Here is a 13,043-nt window from a genome sequence, read left to right as displayed (position 1 = left end):
GCTGGACAGACCGCGATCAATAAAGGATGATGCCAACCACTGAACTATAAAGAAAAGTTTAAGATCTAGGCAGGCGTCGTCGTGATCACTGCCTCGCCACCAGGGGTGAGTGCCAGCACATTTCATTGTGTGAATGGTCTTGAGTGATTCGAGTGAGGCAAAAGCCATTTCGCACCATGAAGCATCCGGCAAGCCACGATCGCTTATCGATGAATTACAAGGGGCAAACTACGCGTGCAGCTACTCTCATCTCGAGATTGTAACGAATAGGCCCTCGAAAGAAACTGAAACAAGAACGAAGGTGCGAAGGCGTGACAACACTGGACCGGCCTGCTGGTCGTTCGTCAACGATGTCTAATTTGGGTTAGACCGTCCGGCTGGTTAGTCGTTTACTGCACGCTCTGATTGGCCACATCGAGCGAAGGGAAGTCAGTCAGATCTTGAAACTCGACATTTCGATGCTGGCACACGACGATGGAACCTGAAGAAACGGTGAGTGAGCGCGTGGGCTTCGGCTAATGTACAGGGGTTGGCGCGTGTTGTACGTGCAAGAACGACCAGGATAAGCGGAATTGAGATGTGCATTAACCGTCTCACCGCGCTCTAGGATACCTACGTAGCTGCTGTGCGCCTGGCCAGGCCCAAGTATGCCTCTTAGATCCATTGCCCATCAGCACGGCACGCCTGGCTGCGAACGTGGTGGAGTCGGAAGCTATGCACCCATGTAAGCCTCGCCTCGGTTCCGGCACAGTGGATCAGGACTTAGGCGGACGCTAGATGGTACAAGACTATGTATTGTGCCGTTTTCATATCTACAACACGACATGCGTACGCAACCATAGCGACCAACTGCAGATCGCCTGGCAAAGGCTCGCTTGGTCAATACAGTTCAGAACCGTGACGCTGACTACGAGTCCATCTAGGTACTCTCAGTAGTTGCATCTGGCGCGGGAGCTGGAGCTGGAGCTGGAGCTGGCGTCTCTGAGGTGTCGCCTGAAGGTCCCTGGCGCAGCTCTTCGATATTGTATCGCTTAAGCTTATCATAATCCGGGCCTACAACACTCATACCAACGATGTTCTGGAGTCTGTCAGCGGCTGTCAAGATGGCACTGGTCACAAAGCGTGCTTGTTGTGCATTTCCTTGGTAGAGTTTTTGTACCTTGTAGATCTCGACGAGGATTAGAAGATCGTACCCTTTCAGATCGACCTTGTGGCCTGGACCTACTGCAGCTGCGACTGTCTTGATAACGTCGTCTCTTTTGAGATCTCTGTGGTTCCGGATCGTTGGGCGAATCGCAAACTGTGGTGCCACTGCATATTAGCGAGCCGAAGTGATAAGGCCATCCGTAAAATGGCAGCAAACGGCAGAAGTCTGTCTTACTTTCTTCCCTGCATTCTCGTCTCCGTGGAAGTGAGGTGCAAGTACTGCCTCTGCAACAGTTTCAAGTCCCTTCTGAGTGGCTTTCTCAGTTCCACTGATTGGGGTGAGGCGTTTCACGAAACGACAATTCTTATGCTGGACACCATCTGCAGTGTCTTGGCAGATCTTGTGAACGAACGACAGAGGCTCCACAGGTGCACGTGTCTTGAAAAAGACCACTGCTGAAGTCAGGATAAAGTTCGTCAGTGACAATTAAGATTGTACCCACAGCATTGTGTGTCTAACTTCACGGATGTGAAGAGGGGCTTCACAGTTGGCTTTCGAATTTCGGCAAGCTCCTTTTTGATCTCGGCCTCGATATCGCCGCCGGCGTCCGAGTCCTCGTCGTCCTTGGCTGTTCCGTCGGCCTGGTCACCATACAGCTTCGTAGCGTACTCCCGATCTGTCAGCTCTGGCTACCCGGGGAAAATGAAGCGATTGGTCATGTGGCAAAAGCAACATACTCCTTGAAATACATCTCGCAAATCCGCGACAGTCGGTGCTTCCTTCTTCATAGCGCAGGTCGCCCAAATCCCCACATCACCGGGATTGATTTGTCGAGCTTCAGCGTTGCCACGTTTTGGCATCTCCCACTTCTTCTTACCCTGGAGTGAGCATCAGCATTATGCGGGACGGCCGAGTTGCATACGCGAGGAAACTCTAGAACCAGAGTCCAGGCTTGGTGCAATCCATGGCAGGACCGAATGATCTCACCTTAGATCGCTTAGAGTCGCCATCACCTCTTGTGTCTGACTCGGCTTTTCTTTTCACCGGTGCAGTGTCAGCCATTGTGCCGATGCAGATATGTTGATGTGGATTGTTGATGCGATCATGTCCATGATGAGAGGGCGACACTCAAAAGAGCGAATCGCGAAAAGCGCTAATTTCGCTAGCGCCATTTAACTTCTTACTATCCCGGAGGCTTCCCCATTTGTAGACATGCTTTCTGGTCTGATGTGATAGGTAGACCTTTTATCAATTCCTTGCGATATACGTGCACTGTCCTCGCATCTCCTCGCATCTCATTGAACCCCATTGGCCAAGAGCTGTATCTGCAAGTGCACACTTGTTCGGCCACGGCAGTATCATGTACAAGCAACGTTGTCTCCACGAAACAATACGGTTGCATGTGAAGTCGATCCCAGTCTTCCTAGCACCGAGTATATCCTTTGGCCTACATCTCGATCTATAAGTTTGTGCTTTTGACTTGACCTGGTATCTCCACCAAGGAATTTCACTGTACTGTGACACTGTTCTCAGCCACAAATTCACGCTCACGCCTTGGCTTAAAACAACAAACGTGCCACAGCAGGTCGCCCGGCTGCGAGTGCAGCGTTAGACCGCCTTAGCAGCACGGAGATCGCATGATCATCCAAGGGTACGCAGTGCGACATCGGCATGACCGATTGTGTGTCATTGTCGACCCAGCCATGCCTTGATAGTCATGTTTACGAAGGTCGATGGGGGCGTTGGTTGACTATTTGGCACTCTTGGTTCACTGCACATATCTCACATTGATCAACAGCAGGCATGAGATGCTTTTGGTTCTGAATCGTTCCATTTCATAACCAGCAGTTAAGCTGTCATATCCACGTATTTGTCCAGACCATTCACTCCTTCCTATGTCCCAACTAAGCGCTTATGCGGCGATGGTGACCTCAACCTCAACACCGGCCTCGATGTTGATGATGATCTGCTTGACAACCTCGGTGGGGGCGTGGAGGTCGATGAGGCCTGCTTGTTGTCAGTCTACTGTCATAGTCCGCGATTAGAATAACTTACGCTTGTGGATGCGCATCTCGTAGGTGTCCCAGGTCTTGGAACCCTCACCGTTAGGGGTCTTACGGGTGGTGATCTTAAGGACCTTGGTGGGGAGACGGACGGGGCCCTTGTTACGGAGCTCCTTGTTCTTGGCACGGTCGATGAGCTCCTGGCAGACCTTCTCGAGCGACTTGACGTTGCGGGAGGTGAGGGTGATGCGGATCTTGTGGATCTTGGGGCCCTCGCCGAAGTCCTTCTCAGGCTTGTCTGCGCGCGGTCAGCATGCGCATTGTGTGCGCGCGGGACAACGTACTGTAAGACATGGTGATTGATGTGGAGTGTGGTGTTGATGGAATCAAATGGCAGTCACGACCTGGATCGAAACGGATCACGGTAATGTGATGACTGGCGTGGTTTTTGCTTTAGCGACGGCGTACGTGGAGTTCGACGTCCGCGAGAGATCCAAATCAAATTTCACTGTGGCCGCGCCAAGAGTGCGGCTAAACTAGAGCGCTAGCGGCCTAGCCGCCGCCGCGAGCATGAGCCATCATGACTGCGCGACGTGGGGCCTTGACGTCGTCATGTATTGAGAAAACGAGCGCATAAACATTAAGAAACTGCCGGCTTGTAGCTGCACAATCAAACGCCCATGTCTCTGCCTCAATTTGCGCCCTTTCCAGACGCCAAAGTCCGACAGAGCATTCGGCCAGACGAGTGGCAGCTGTACCTGGAATCATGGACGTCGCTGACAGATCTCTATCTGCGCCTGGATGATCAGCAGTTTGCATCGGCGCGGAAGGATGTTGATTCGCTGGGGCTCTTCTTGATCTCCTTCTTTCACGAGCTTGCAGGCGACGACAGCCTTGCAACAAGGGTCACCTCGCTGCGCAAGAAGTCATTCCTGTTACTGCACAGGATATGGTCTGGGCAGGATATCGAGGACGCCTTCCTTGTCTGGCCAGTGCTGGCCGATATCTGTCATGCCTTCACAAAGAGTGAGCAGTTTCGCAACCTGCTCCAAGCCTTGTGGAAGCGGAAAAGTGGGGCAATCGAGAAGTCACTACAGACAGCGAAGACATCCCTGATTCGGAATCTGGAATCGAAACGACCTGAGGAAACAGAGAGCACTTTGAACCGAATAGCGCCGCTTTTGAGAGCTTCGCCAAACGCGAGCATTTACATGCTTACTGGTTCTGATTTCCTTGATGCGCTTTCCAGCGCCTACCCCAAAGTGCCGCCAGCAATGCAGAAGAAGCTCGTCACAACCGCATATCTCGGTCTCACGGCTACACTGGAAGGAGAGAAACCAAACTACTCTCTTCTGTCCGATCACCTCTATTCACTCAAGTCCAGTGAAGAGCTGGAGCAAAAGAAGGAACCGGGGAAGAGGACGCTTGTTGCAGATTTAGTGACCATTACGCCGCTACTTGAGAAGATAAGAGACAAGGCTACTGCCCCTGAAGCGTCTAGAGTTCGGAACACAGCAGCGTCGCTCAGCGCGTTCCGTCAAGCAGGCGTCGTTCGACCCAAGCGACTCGTGCGACGAAAGGTGGATAAGGGCAAGAGTAAAGCAGAGGGAGATGACCACGGCAACGCAGCGTTTACTGGTGAATTCCACATCCATCGCATGAGTGTAGTCACTCAAATACAGGATCTGTTCCCGGATCTTGGTGCCGGCTTTGTTGTGAAGCTGCTGGATGAGTACAACGACAACGTCGAGGAAGTCACCGCGCATCTGCTGGACGACTCATTACCGCCGCATCTCGCTAATGCCGACCGCAGCGAGCAGTTGTATGTTCCTAACCACAATGATCGAAGATGTCCTGACAATGCCAACAGCCCCACATCAACCTCAGCACCACCATCACATCTCCCTCCCAGGTCGAGCCAACATCTGCCCGAACGGCGCAACATCTTTGACGACGACGAATTCGACAAGCTCGCCGTCGACACCTCCCGACTCCACATCGGGCGCAAAAACCAACACCTCACCGCCGACAAAGTCCTCTCCGACCGCAGCACCGCGCCGGAGAAATCCCACATCCTCGCCGCCCTCGCCGCCTTCGACTCCGACGACGACGAGCGCGACGACACCTACGACTTCGAAGACGTCGGCGCCTCCGTCGACACCGCCCCAGACGCCGACGCCCTGTCCGGCAAGACAGAAGAAGCTCTCTTCCGCGCCTACACGACCACCCCTGCCGTCTTCACCCGCGGGTCGGATACCCGCCGCGGCGCGCCGCGCGCCGCCCTCAGAGCAGACACCGGCATGACCGACGAGGCGATCGAGGGCTGGGGCCTGATGGCCGGACGCGACCCGCGGCGTCTCCGCCGCCTGGAAGCGCGGTTCTCGGCTTTCGCGGGACAGCAGCGCGAACTGCACGCGTCGGCGTGGAAAGCCAGTCCCGCTGGGTCGGGCGACGAGGCGAGCGGCGACGGCGGACGCGGCGGGTTTGGCGGGCGCGGTAGGGGCCGTGGACGCGGTGGCGGTCGGGGAGGACGCGGCGGGAGCGTGGCTGGGCCTAGCGATGATAAGGCGACGCAGATCTCGCGGCAGCGGAAGGAGGCGAATAAGGGTGCGAGTGCGAATCACAACCGCAAGGCGCAGCGGGACAAGAAGATGGCGCGCGGGGGGTTCGCAGGGTAGATGTGTGTGGTGCTTACGCAGGAACTATGAGACCGAGGAGATAGACCGTGGGAAACGAAGACAAAAGCGAACGCAGCGAGCCTCAGTGTACTCAGTCCCAATCCAGTGTACGGGCCTGACCAAAGTATCCACCCACATTATCTACGCATTTCCTTTTCCCATCCCCCATGTTCATGTCCTGGCCGTTTGATTCACGATTACCACTGTCCACTTTCCTTCTCTTCGTCCCCACCTCACCACTCACTTCTGGGTACATACCACAGCCAGAGTATCTTTCCACCCCACAACGCGTACCATGGTACGAGAGACACGTCGAACCCACATTCTCGCCCTACAGGACGTCTCCCAGACTGACACACTGGTTGAACCAAACAGACTAAGCGTGTCCAGCCAATCGCAAGCATCTATAAAGCGCGGTTCCATGGAAGCGAGATCCGTAGTTTGACAGGCTCTGGTACTGGACGCCCACGCTCAGCACGCAGGCGCAGACTGTTTGATTCGACCCGGTAGATGGGTACAGCGTGTGTCTAGTGGAAGACACGCTCGGTGAACGTGTTCAGGGGGTGCGTAGACGTGGTCTGAGACGTGGTTGGAGACGTACTCGGGATGCGCGGATGTGCGCAAGTGCATGGTCGATGTGCTCGGAATCGTGCCCAGGAGATGGGCTCAGGGACGTATGTGCGGTGATTTGAGTTGGATGTTTAGAGTTCAAGCTGAGGCGTGCGGAGGAATGACAGGGCTCCGACTCGAAAGCCTGAGACCCCTCATTACTCGCCCCCAACCAAGCCCTTTAGTCAACATAGCACTCCATCCTCTCTCCCCCGCTCAAGTCAAATAATCAAAGGGTATAAAACACCTCCCTCTCCACTCTCACCCCTACCCCTCAAGCCCACTTCAAGCACCGCGTCGCCTCATGCGCATCCCTGCACTCCAGCCCACACACCCGCGCCCCACACCGCCGACACCGAATCGTCCCCCAGTACCCGCAGTTATCACAGAATTGCCGCTGCGGCGGCTCGCCCGCGCCCGGCCCCGCGGCGAAACTCTGCGAGTACGGGAGGGGCGGCGCGCTGAGCAGCGCGTCCAGCGCCGCGGGGTTCAGCGGTGCGGGCACGAGACTGGAGACGTCGAGCAGCGCGTCGTCCGAGGGGTCGATGTCCATGGGCGCAGGCGCGGGCGTGGCATCGGCCGAGGCCGGCAGCGAGCCCGGCGCGCGCGGCGCAGTGCGAGTGCCCGGGGCGTCTCTGCGGGCGGGCGGGGGCTGCAGCGCGAGCTGGGCGTCTTCGTCGTCGAGCCAGTGCTTGATCTGGCGCTGGTACTGGATGATGCGGCGGGCGTTCTGGGTCTTCGGGACGGAGGGTTTGGCGGGCACGGGGATGTGCTGCTTGGGGTCGTTGTCGCGCTCGAGGTCGGCGATGCGGCGCGCGATGGCGGTTTGCTGGCGCGCGGAGAGGTCGGTGTCGCCGCGCTGGGTGGTGGTGGCGGCCGCGCGCTTTTTGTTTTTGGGGTTGATGGCGACTTTCGACGGGTCGTAGCCGGTGTCCACGACGTATGTCCAGCCGGGCGTCACGGTCGCGGCCGAGTTGGGCAGCACTTCGACGTGTGGCATGGTTGGTGGTTGGGGCGTGGTTCGGCGTTGCGGAGGAAAGACGGAAGTGCCTGCACGTGGCTGCGCGCCGGCGTTCACGCGATGCCCCGCGCGGGGTATTGATATTTGGAATTGCTACAAGTAGGCGACATGTACTCTTGAAAACGTCGCGGCTTGTAGTTGAGTGTCTGCACATCGCTTCTCATTGTAACCTTGAGCGCCAATTAAGATGGCAACACGCGAGCCTCCGACGGTGCTTCCTGCGACTTCCCCGGCATCTTCTCCTGCTCATTCCGCCGCCATCATCTTCATCCATGGCTTTGGCGACACCGCCGAAGGCCCCGCGTCAGTCGCCGAGCAGTTCCAGCGCGGCGGCAAGCTGCCGTACATGTCGTGGACGATACCAAACGCCATCGAAGACCACGATCTCGCCAGCACAGCATGGTTCATGCCGACCAGGCTCTCGCCATTCCCTCCCTCGCGTCCAGAGCTCGAAGAAGACGAAGACGAGGACGGCTTGCTGAGAAGTAGGAAGTACATCACGGGGCTGATAGACGAGCTTGTTGCGCAAGGCGTGCCGGAGAAGCGGATAGTCTTGGCAGGGTTTTCACAGGGGCAGGTCATGGCCCTACTCACCGGTCTGACGTCCAGGTACGCAGGCAAGCTGGGTGGTCTGGCTGGGTTGAGTGGCTACATGGCGATTCCAGAGCGAGTGCCTGCGTTGAGAGAAGAGGCTGGGTTACCGAAGGACGTCGAGGACGATGTCGAGATATTCCTTGCTAGAGGCACAGGCGACAGGATGGTTCCGAAGAGATACTCCCGCTTATGCCGTGAAGCATTGGCTAAATTCGGAGTCAAGGATGATTTGGTGACGGTCAAAGAGTACGAAGGGATGGGCCACGCCCTGGGTGGCGCTGAGCTGAGGGACCTGTGCTCGTGGTTGGAGCGGGTGATTCCACCTCTCGAGTCTTGAAGTACAAAAGTCAAGGCGCGTTGCCAACGTCAGCCAAAGCGTGTTCAGCATCAGTGTCTAGTGTCCGCATCCGTACCTGTGTCTTGATGTGGGTCCGAACCGCGCGCCTTGCGGATCGACAGGGCACCACCGTTGCCAGTTCCGACTTGGCAGGGACGCCCCTACGTAACGGTCTGACTTCCCCATATTTCGCGGCGATGCTCCCTTTCTTCGGCTCGCAGCGCGTGCGCTGTCTTCTTCCTCTTCTGTCTGTCTCACTTTTTTGCATTAATAGTAATCCACCATGGCGCTGATTCGACGGTATGCGTTGTACACTGTCCTGGCTGCCTTCTTCCTGTATGCGCTGTACAGCTTGAGCTTCCCATACGAAATCGACGATCCCAATGCGAAGCCGAGTCCGCCCTCGAACAATGCCGAGGCACAGCGCCCCGACCAGAAGCAGCCGCAGCACCCGGTCAAGTCCATCGATTGGGCGCGCAAACCTATCCAGCACCCTGTCAAGAGCCTGCTTCAGTTGCCCACAGGGACGCCAGCAAAACTGCCCAAGATACAGTTCGAGTTTAAAGAAGAGGATGCCACTGCGAAGAACATACGCGAGACCAGGAAGGAAGAAGTGAAAAAGCAATTCCTGAAATGCTGGACGTCGTACCGCCAGATGGCGTGGATGCACGACGAGCTGAGGCCCATCAGCGGCGACGCCAACGACCACTTTGGAGGGTGGGCTGCGACTCTCATTGACTCACTAGACACATTATGGATCATGGGCTTCAAGGAGGAGTTTGAGTCTGCGATCAAGGACGTCGAAAAAATCAACTTTGGCTACACTCCGCTAGAGAAGGTCAACGTGTTTGAGACCAACATCCGACATCTTGGCGGGCTGCTGGCGGCATACGAGCTGAGCGGAGAAAAGAGACTTCTCAAGAAGGCGAAAGAAGTCGGCGAGATGCTCTACCATGCCTTCGATACCCCCAACCGCATGCCCATCACCAGGTGGGACTTCCATGCTGCAGGGGAGGGCAAGATGCAGCTTGCAGATCCCCAGGTTCTATTGGCAGAGATTGGCTCGATGACGATGGAGTTCACCCGTCTGTCTCAGCTCACTGGCGACCCCAAATGGTACGATGCAGTTACCCGTGTCACCAAAGAGCTCGACAAGCAGCAGGACAGCACCAAGCTGCCGGGAATGTGGCCGGTTGTTGTCAACGCGAGGAAGCTCGAATTCACTCATGACAACAGCTTCACGCTATCCTCTATGGCTGACTCTACCTATGAGTACCTCGGGAAGATGCATGCTCTGCTCGGCGGCCTGGACCCGGTGTACAAGAAGATGTACGAAAAGGCAATGGCGACCGCGATTGAGCACGTTATTTATCGTCCCATGACGCCGGATGACTCCGACCTGCTCGGATCAGGTTTCGTGCGAGTCGAGGGTACGACGATCTTCGCTGAGCCTGAACTGCAGCATCTGGGCTGCTATACCGGCGGCATGTTGGCGTTGGGGGGCAAGATATTCGCCAACAAGGACCATGTTGCCATTGGCCGCAAGCTTACAGACACATGTGTGTGGGCATACAAGAGCAATCCGGCAGGCATCATGCCTGAGGTGTCCCATCTTGTGAAATGTGCAAACACAACTGAATGCCACTGGGATGACAAAGCATGGCATGCCGAGATCACAGCGCGGGCTGATTTGCAGAGAGAGGCGGATCCACTGAAGAACATCGCCGGCCTCAGGTTGCCTCCGGGGTTTGCATCGATCGGGGACCGTCGCTACATCCTACGACCTGAAGCTATTGAGAGCGTGTTCGTTATGTACCGAATCACTGGTGAGCAGTCCTGGCAGGCGGCAGGATGGGACATGTGGACTTCAATCATGAGAGTCACGGACACCGATATTGGAAACGCGGCGTTGTCGGACATCTCGGCAGATACACCGCCAATGATGGACTCGATGGAGGTAAGTGTGGGTACTGAAGACCTCACTCATCGCTAATAACTTTACAGAGCTTTTGGATGGCCGAGACTCTCAAGTACTTCTTCCTTCTCTTCAGTGAGCCAAGCGCCATCAGCTTGGACGACTATGTCTTCAATACCGAAGCACACCCGTTCAAACTACCCAAGGCATAGTGGAAGATCAGTGATGCGGTGCTTTTCAGAGTTGTGCGTATATACCCACTTGAGCGGAATAGAAGCTTCGTTACGATGACCAACTGCTGGATTTTGTGCACGTTGCAGACGTTGATGTTGCTGTCAACCACAGTGTGCGCCAGACTAAAGTGGACCCTTCGAAGCATCATCGCATCATCACGTCATGACATCACGGTAAAAGCGACTACGTTGGTGACTATAAACAGAGCTGCAAATTCAGAAGGAGAATGTCGATACTACACATTGACCTACACACACTCCTACCACACCCACACCCACACCCACACCCACACCCAACGCACAATGCCTCACTCCAAGACACCCGGCCAGTCGAACGCGGCTTCTGACAAGTTCAACAAGGCTCAGGCTGAAGGTGTGTTTCTCTCAAGCCCTTTGAGGGCGACTCCTGCTTCAGCATTGTTGTACTGACCGATGACAGCGAAGGGCCTTGGCGCATCCAATGCACCTGCCGCAAAGGAGCTCAGCAAGCCTGGCGAGGCCCCTGTAGCCAGCGACAGCGGGAATTCAAACGTCGGCGTTGACCCCAGCGCGAATAAGCCTGGTGAGGAGGGCATTGGTGGACCCAACTATGGTAGCAGGTAGACAGATGAGCAATGTTGTTGTAAAGATGTAATTACCATTATAAAGACTCGAGCAGATAATGAACAAAGTAGAACTGTGAACTCCAAGCAATCCCCATCAAAATGCAGTGAACTCGAATGCTGAAAGAAGAAAGGAGCTTACGCGAGTCATGAACAGTGAAGGCACTAGCGCCCCGGACCCTGGCGCACCTCTCGCCCAAGCCACCAAGCCACACCACACCACAGCAATTGACCGCCCACCATGTCGACCGCCGACGAGCCCTCCTACATAGACTACGAGGCATTCCTCGACCCCGACTTCTCCGCGACCGCGTTCGCAAACACGCTCGTGCTCGCCACAAACAACCCCTCGGACACGCCGCTCGACCTGTCCACGCCGCTGTCCCGCGTGCTCTTCGACGTCCAGGAAGTCGACACCCACATCGACACGCTCACGACCAAGTCGGCGCTGCCGCTGCTCGAGCACACGCGCGACCATGCAGAGGCGAGCGGGCGCATCCTGGCGGCGGTCGAGGGCCAGGTTGCGAGTCTGACGGAGAGCTACAAGACGCTGGAGAAGGAAGTGGTCGAGCGGTACGAGGTCGCTGAGCAGGTGCGGCTGACGGCGGAGCGGCTCGTGGAGACGGTGCGGTTGGGGCGCGCGGTGGCGCGGTGTCTGATGCTGGGGCGCCAGCTGGAGGTGCGCATGGCGGAGGTCGGGGGCGTGGGCGGCGCGAAGAAGGAGGATCACAGGGCGATGGTGAGGAGTGCGGATTCGATTCTGGCGCTGCGCCAGATCTTCACGAATACCAAGCCGGGGCAGGAGGGCGAGGGGCTGGACAGGGTCAATGTGGTGAATACGCTGAAGAACGAGCTGGTGGTGCCCGGGGAGCGGAGTATTGCGTCGAGGGCACAGCAGGTAGTCAAGGAGTTTAGCATGTCGAGTTTGCTGGCTGCGGGACAGACGTCGGCGAGCACGTTTGCACAGACGGAAGACACGAAGAGCAGGACGACGTCGGCACTACAGACGCTGTACCTGCTGTCTCCAACCAACGCAAAGACGATCGAGGGCTTCGAGCCAACGCTCATGCTCAGCGTGCTCCAGGAATATCTCCAGACGAGCCTCAAGAGCTCGGTGGCTTCGCTCGCTCGAGCGCTCGCGCAACTACCCCTCCTAGACCGCGCGCTCCTCGAGATCTCCGCACGCTGCCAGAACATCGTGGCGCTGCAGTCCCTCCTGCAGTCGACCAAACCCCCCGCGCACCCCATGTTCACCGACCCCCCCTACGAAAGACAGCAGCTTCCTCCAGCCGCTGCTGCACGCGCTCGACACGAGCTCGCTGCCGAGCTACTTCTGGCGCAGCCTGGCGTCGAGCATGTCGCCGCGCATGCAGGAGATTATGTACAAGGGCGGGGTGTCGGCGCGGACGCTGCGCAGCAACAAGGAGCGGGTGCGCGATGCGGTGCGCGAGTGCGTGGACCGGGGCAGCCGGGTCCCCGGCGAGAAGGCCGGGCGCAAGGGCGAGGGGTGGGAGCGCGAGGCGGCGGTGATGGTGGGCAGCGTGGTCGGCGGCATAAAATAAGACGCGACAAGACACAAAAAAACACATAAACATTTATATTTGTAACGTGCACCGCTCGCGATACCGTGCTTGGCGCGATAGCAGGCGCCAGTGCAGCGTTTGATCGCCTCTGTCAGCGGCCCTGCAATTCGCGCGGCTCCGCAGTGCACTCCGTCGCGTGCCCGTGAGCTGGCCCATCTGCTGGAGAGCGCTGCGTCCGAGGGCTGCACGACGCTCAGCGTAGCAAGTTGAGGCGGGCGCGGCCAATCAGGGACGGCGGGCGCCGCAGACGTTACAAGACGGCGCGATCCGAGCGTGGTGTGTACGGGCGGCGCTGTGGACTGGCAGCAGGCGGCGGCAGCG

At 57.1% G+C, this 13,043-nt stretch overlaps 9 protein-coding genes across 9 annotated transcripts; 6 read left to right on the top strand and 3 right to left on the bottom strand.

Moving 5' to 3' along the window:
• Window positions 1-919: 919 nt before the first annotated feature.
• C7974DRAFT_432618 (uncharacterized protein) lies at window positions 920-2,209 on the bottom strand (the record flags this gene model as incomplete). Its single annotated transcript, XM_046144865.1, has 6 exons — window positions 920-1,078; window positions 1,160-1,300; window positions 1,382-1,599; window positions 1,650-1,815; window positions 1,885-2,025; window positions 2,135-2,209. The coding sequence occupies 6 exons, from the start codon at window positions 2,207-2,209 to the stop codon at window positions 920-922; spliced, it is 900 nt and encodes a 299-aa protein (XP_045998982.1).
• Window positions 2,210-2,935: 726 nt separating this feature from the next.
• On the bottom strand, window positions 2,936-3,659 carry C7974DRAFT_390198 (ribosomal protein S10 domain-containing protein). The gene is made up of 3 exons (XM_046141452.1): window positions 3,495-3,659; window positions 3,203-3,448; window positions 2,936-3,154 (listed from the first exon to the last, which is right to left on the bottom strand). The coding sequence occupies exons 1-3, from the start codon at window positions 3,502-3,504 to the stop codon at window positions 3,060-3,062; spliced, it is 351 nt and encodes a 116-aa protein (XP_045998981.1). The 5' UTR covers window positions 3,505-3,659; the 3' UTR covers window positions 2,936-3,059.
• Window positions 3,660-3,744: 85 nt separating this feature from the next.
• C7974DRAFT_147795 (uncharacterized protein) lies at window positions 3,745-5,912 on the top strand. Its single transcript, XM_046135708.1, has 2 exons — window positions 3,745-4,972; window positions 5,021-5,912. Exons 1-2 carry the CDS (start codon window positions 3,831-3,833, stop codon window positions 5,826-5,828), a joined length of 1,950 nt encoding a protein of 649 aa, XP_045998980.1. The 5' UTR covers window positions 3,745-3,830; the 3' UTR covers window positions 5,829-5,912.
• Window positions 5,913-6,332, top strand: C7974DRAFT_147791 (uncharacterized protein). The gene has a single exon (XM_046135707.1). The coding sequence runs from the start codon at window positions 5,996-5,998 to the stop codon at window positions 6,206-6,208; it is 213 nt and encodes a 70-aa protein (XP_045998979.1). The 5' UTR covers window positions 5,913-5,995; the 3' UTR covers window positions 6,209-6,332.
• Window positions 6,333-6,689: 357 nt separating this feature from the next.
• On the bottom strand, window positions 6,690-7,442 carry C7974DRAFT_450795 (uncharacterized protein). The gene has a single exon (XM_046145757.1). The coding sequence runs from the start codon at window positions 7,435-7,437 to the stop codon at window positions 6,712-6,714; it is 726 nt and encodes a 241-aa protein (XP_045998978.1). The 5' UTR covers window positions 7,438-7,442; the 3' UTR covers window positions 6,690-6,711.
• A 98-nt stretch (window positions 7,443-7,540) lies between these two features.
• Window positions 7,541-8,555, top strand: C7974DRAFT_390193 (acyl-protein thioesterase 1). The gene has a single exon (XM_046141451.1). It carries the CDS (start codon window positions 7,646-7,648, stop codon window positions 8,387-8,389), a length of 744 nt encoding a protein of 247 aa, XP_045998977.1. The 5' UTR covers window positions 7,541-7,645; the 3' UTR covers window positions 8,390-8,555.
• On the top strand, window positions 8,532-10,787 carry C7974DRAFT_147765 (class I alpha-mannosidase-like protein). The gene is made up of 2 exons (XM_046135706.1): window positions 8,532-10,346; window positions 10,394-10,787. Exons 1-2 carry the CDS (start codon window positions 8,673-8,675, stop codon window positions 10,514-10,516), a joined length of 1,797 nt encoding a protein of 598 aa, XP_045998976.1. The 5' UTR covers window positions 8,532-8,672; the 3' UTR covers window positions 10,517-10,787.
• A 53-nt stretch (window positions 10,788-10,840) lies between these two features.
• C7974DRAFT_411219 (uncharacterized protein) lies at window positions 10,841-11,140 on the top strand (the record flags this gene model as incomplete). The annotated part of the gene is made up of 2 exons (XM_046143540.1): window positions 10,841-10,910; window positions 10,977-11,140. The coding sequence occupies 2 exons, from the start codon at window positions 10,841-10,843 to the stop codon at window positions 11,138-11,140; spliced, it is 234 nt and encodes a 77-aa protein (XP_045998975.1).
• Window positions 11,141-11,380: 240 nt separating this feature from the next.
• On the top strand, window positions 11,381-12,701 carry C7974DRAFT_462196 (Golgi transport complex subunit 5-domain-containing protein; the record flags this gene model as incomplete). Its single annotated transcript, XM_046146191.1, has 2 exons — window positions 11,381-12,387; window positions 12,419-12,701. The coding sequence occupies 2 exons, from the start codon at window positions 11,381-11,383 to the stop codon at window positions 12,699-12,701; spliced, it is 1,290 nt and encodes a 429-aa protein (XP_045998974.1).
• Between the last annotated feature and the right edge of the window lie 342 nt (window positions 12,702-13,043).

This window comes from Boeremia exigua (genome assembly GCF_020726555.1).
Source record: "Boeremia exigua strain MPI-SDFR-AT-0100 chromosome Unknown C7974scaffold_4, whole genome shotgun sequence".
NCBI lineage: Eukaryota > Fungi > Ascomycota > Dothideomycetes > Pleosporales > Didymellaceae > Boeremia > Boeremia exigua.
This window is presented reverse-complemented; position numbering and strand designations above follow the sequence as displayed.

What these genes read in the sequence shown, in the direction of transcription:
- C7974DRAFT_450795 (XM_046145757.1), bottom strand. Translation starts at nt 7,437, where the DNA reads ATGCCACACGTCGAAGTGCTGCCCAACTCGGCCGCGACCGTGACGCCC.
- C7974DRAFT_147791 (XM_046135707.1), top strand. Translation starts at nt 5,996, where the DNA reads ATGTTCATGTCCTGGCCGTTTGATTCACGATTACCACTGTCCACTTTC.
- C7974DRAFT_147795 (XM_046135708.1), top strand. Translation starts at nt 3,831, where the DNA reads ATGTCTCTGCCTCAATTTGCGCCCTTTCCAGACGCCAAAGTCCGACAG. An exon ending in GCCGACCGCAGCGAGCAGTT is followed by an intron (nt 4,973 to 5,020) that starts GTATGTTCCTAA and finishes CAATGCCAACAG; the next exon opens with CCCCACATCAACCTCAGCAC.
- C7974DRAFT_390193 (XM_046141451.1), top strand. Translation starts at nt 7,646, where the DNA reads ATGGCAACACGCGAGCCTCCGACGGTGCTTCCTGCGACTTCCCCGGCA.
- C7974DRAFT_147765 (XM_046135706.1), top strand. Translation starts at nt 8,673, where the DNA reads ATGGCGCTGATTCGACGGTATGCGTTGTACACTGTCCTGGCTGCCTTC. An exon ending in CAATGATGGACTCGATGGAG is followed by an intron (nt 10,347 to 10,393) that starts GTAAGTGTGGGT and finishes ATAACTTTACAG; the next exon opens with AGCTTTTGGATGGCCGAGAC.
- C7974DRAFT_390198 (XM_046141452.1), bottom strand. An exon ending in CGAGATGCGCATCCACAAGC is followed by an intron (nt 3,155 to 3,202) that starts GTAAGTTATTCT and finishes GACAACAAGCAG; the next exon opens with GCCTCATCGACCTCCACGCC.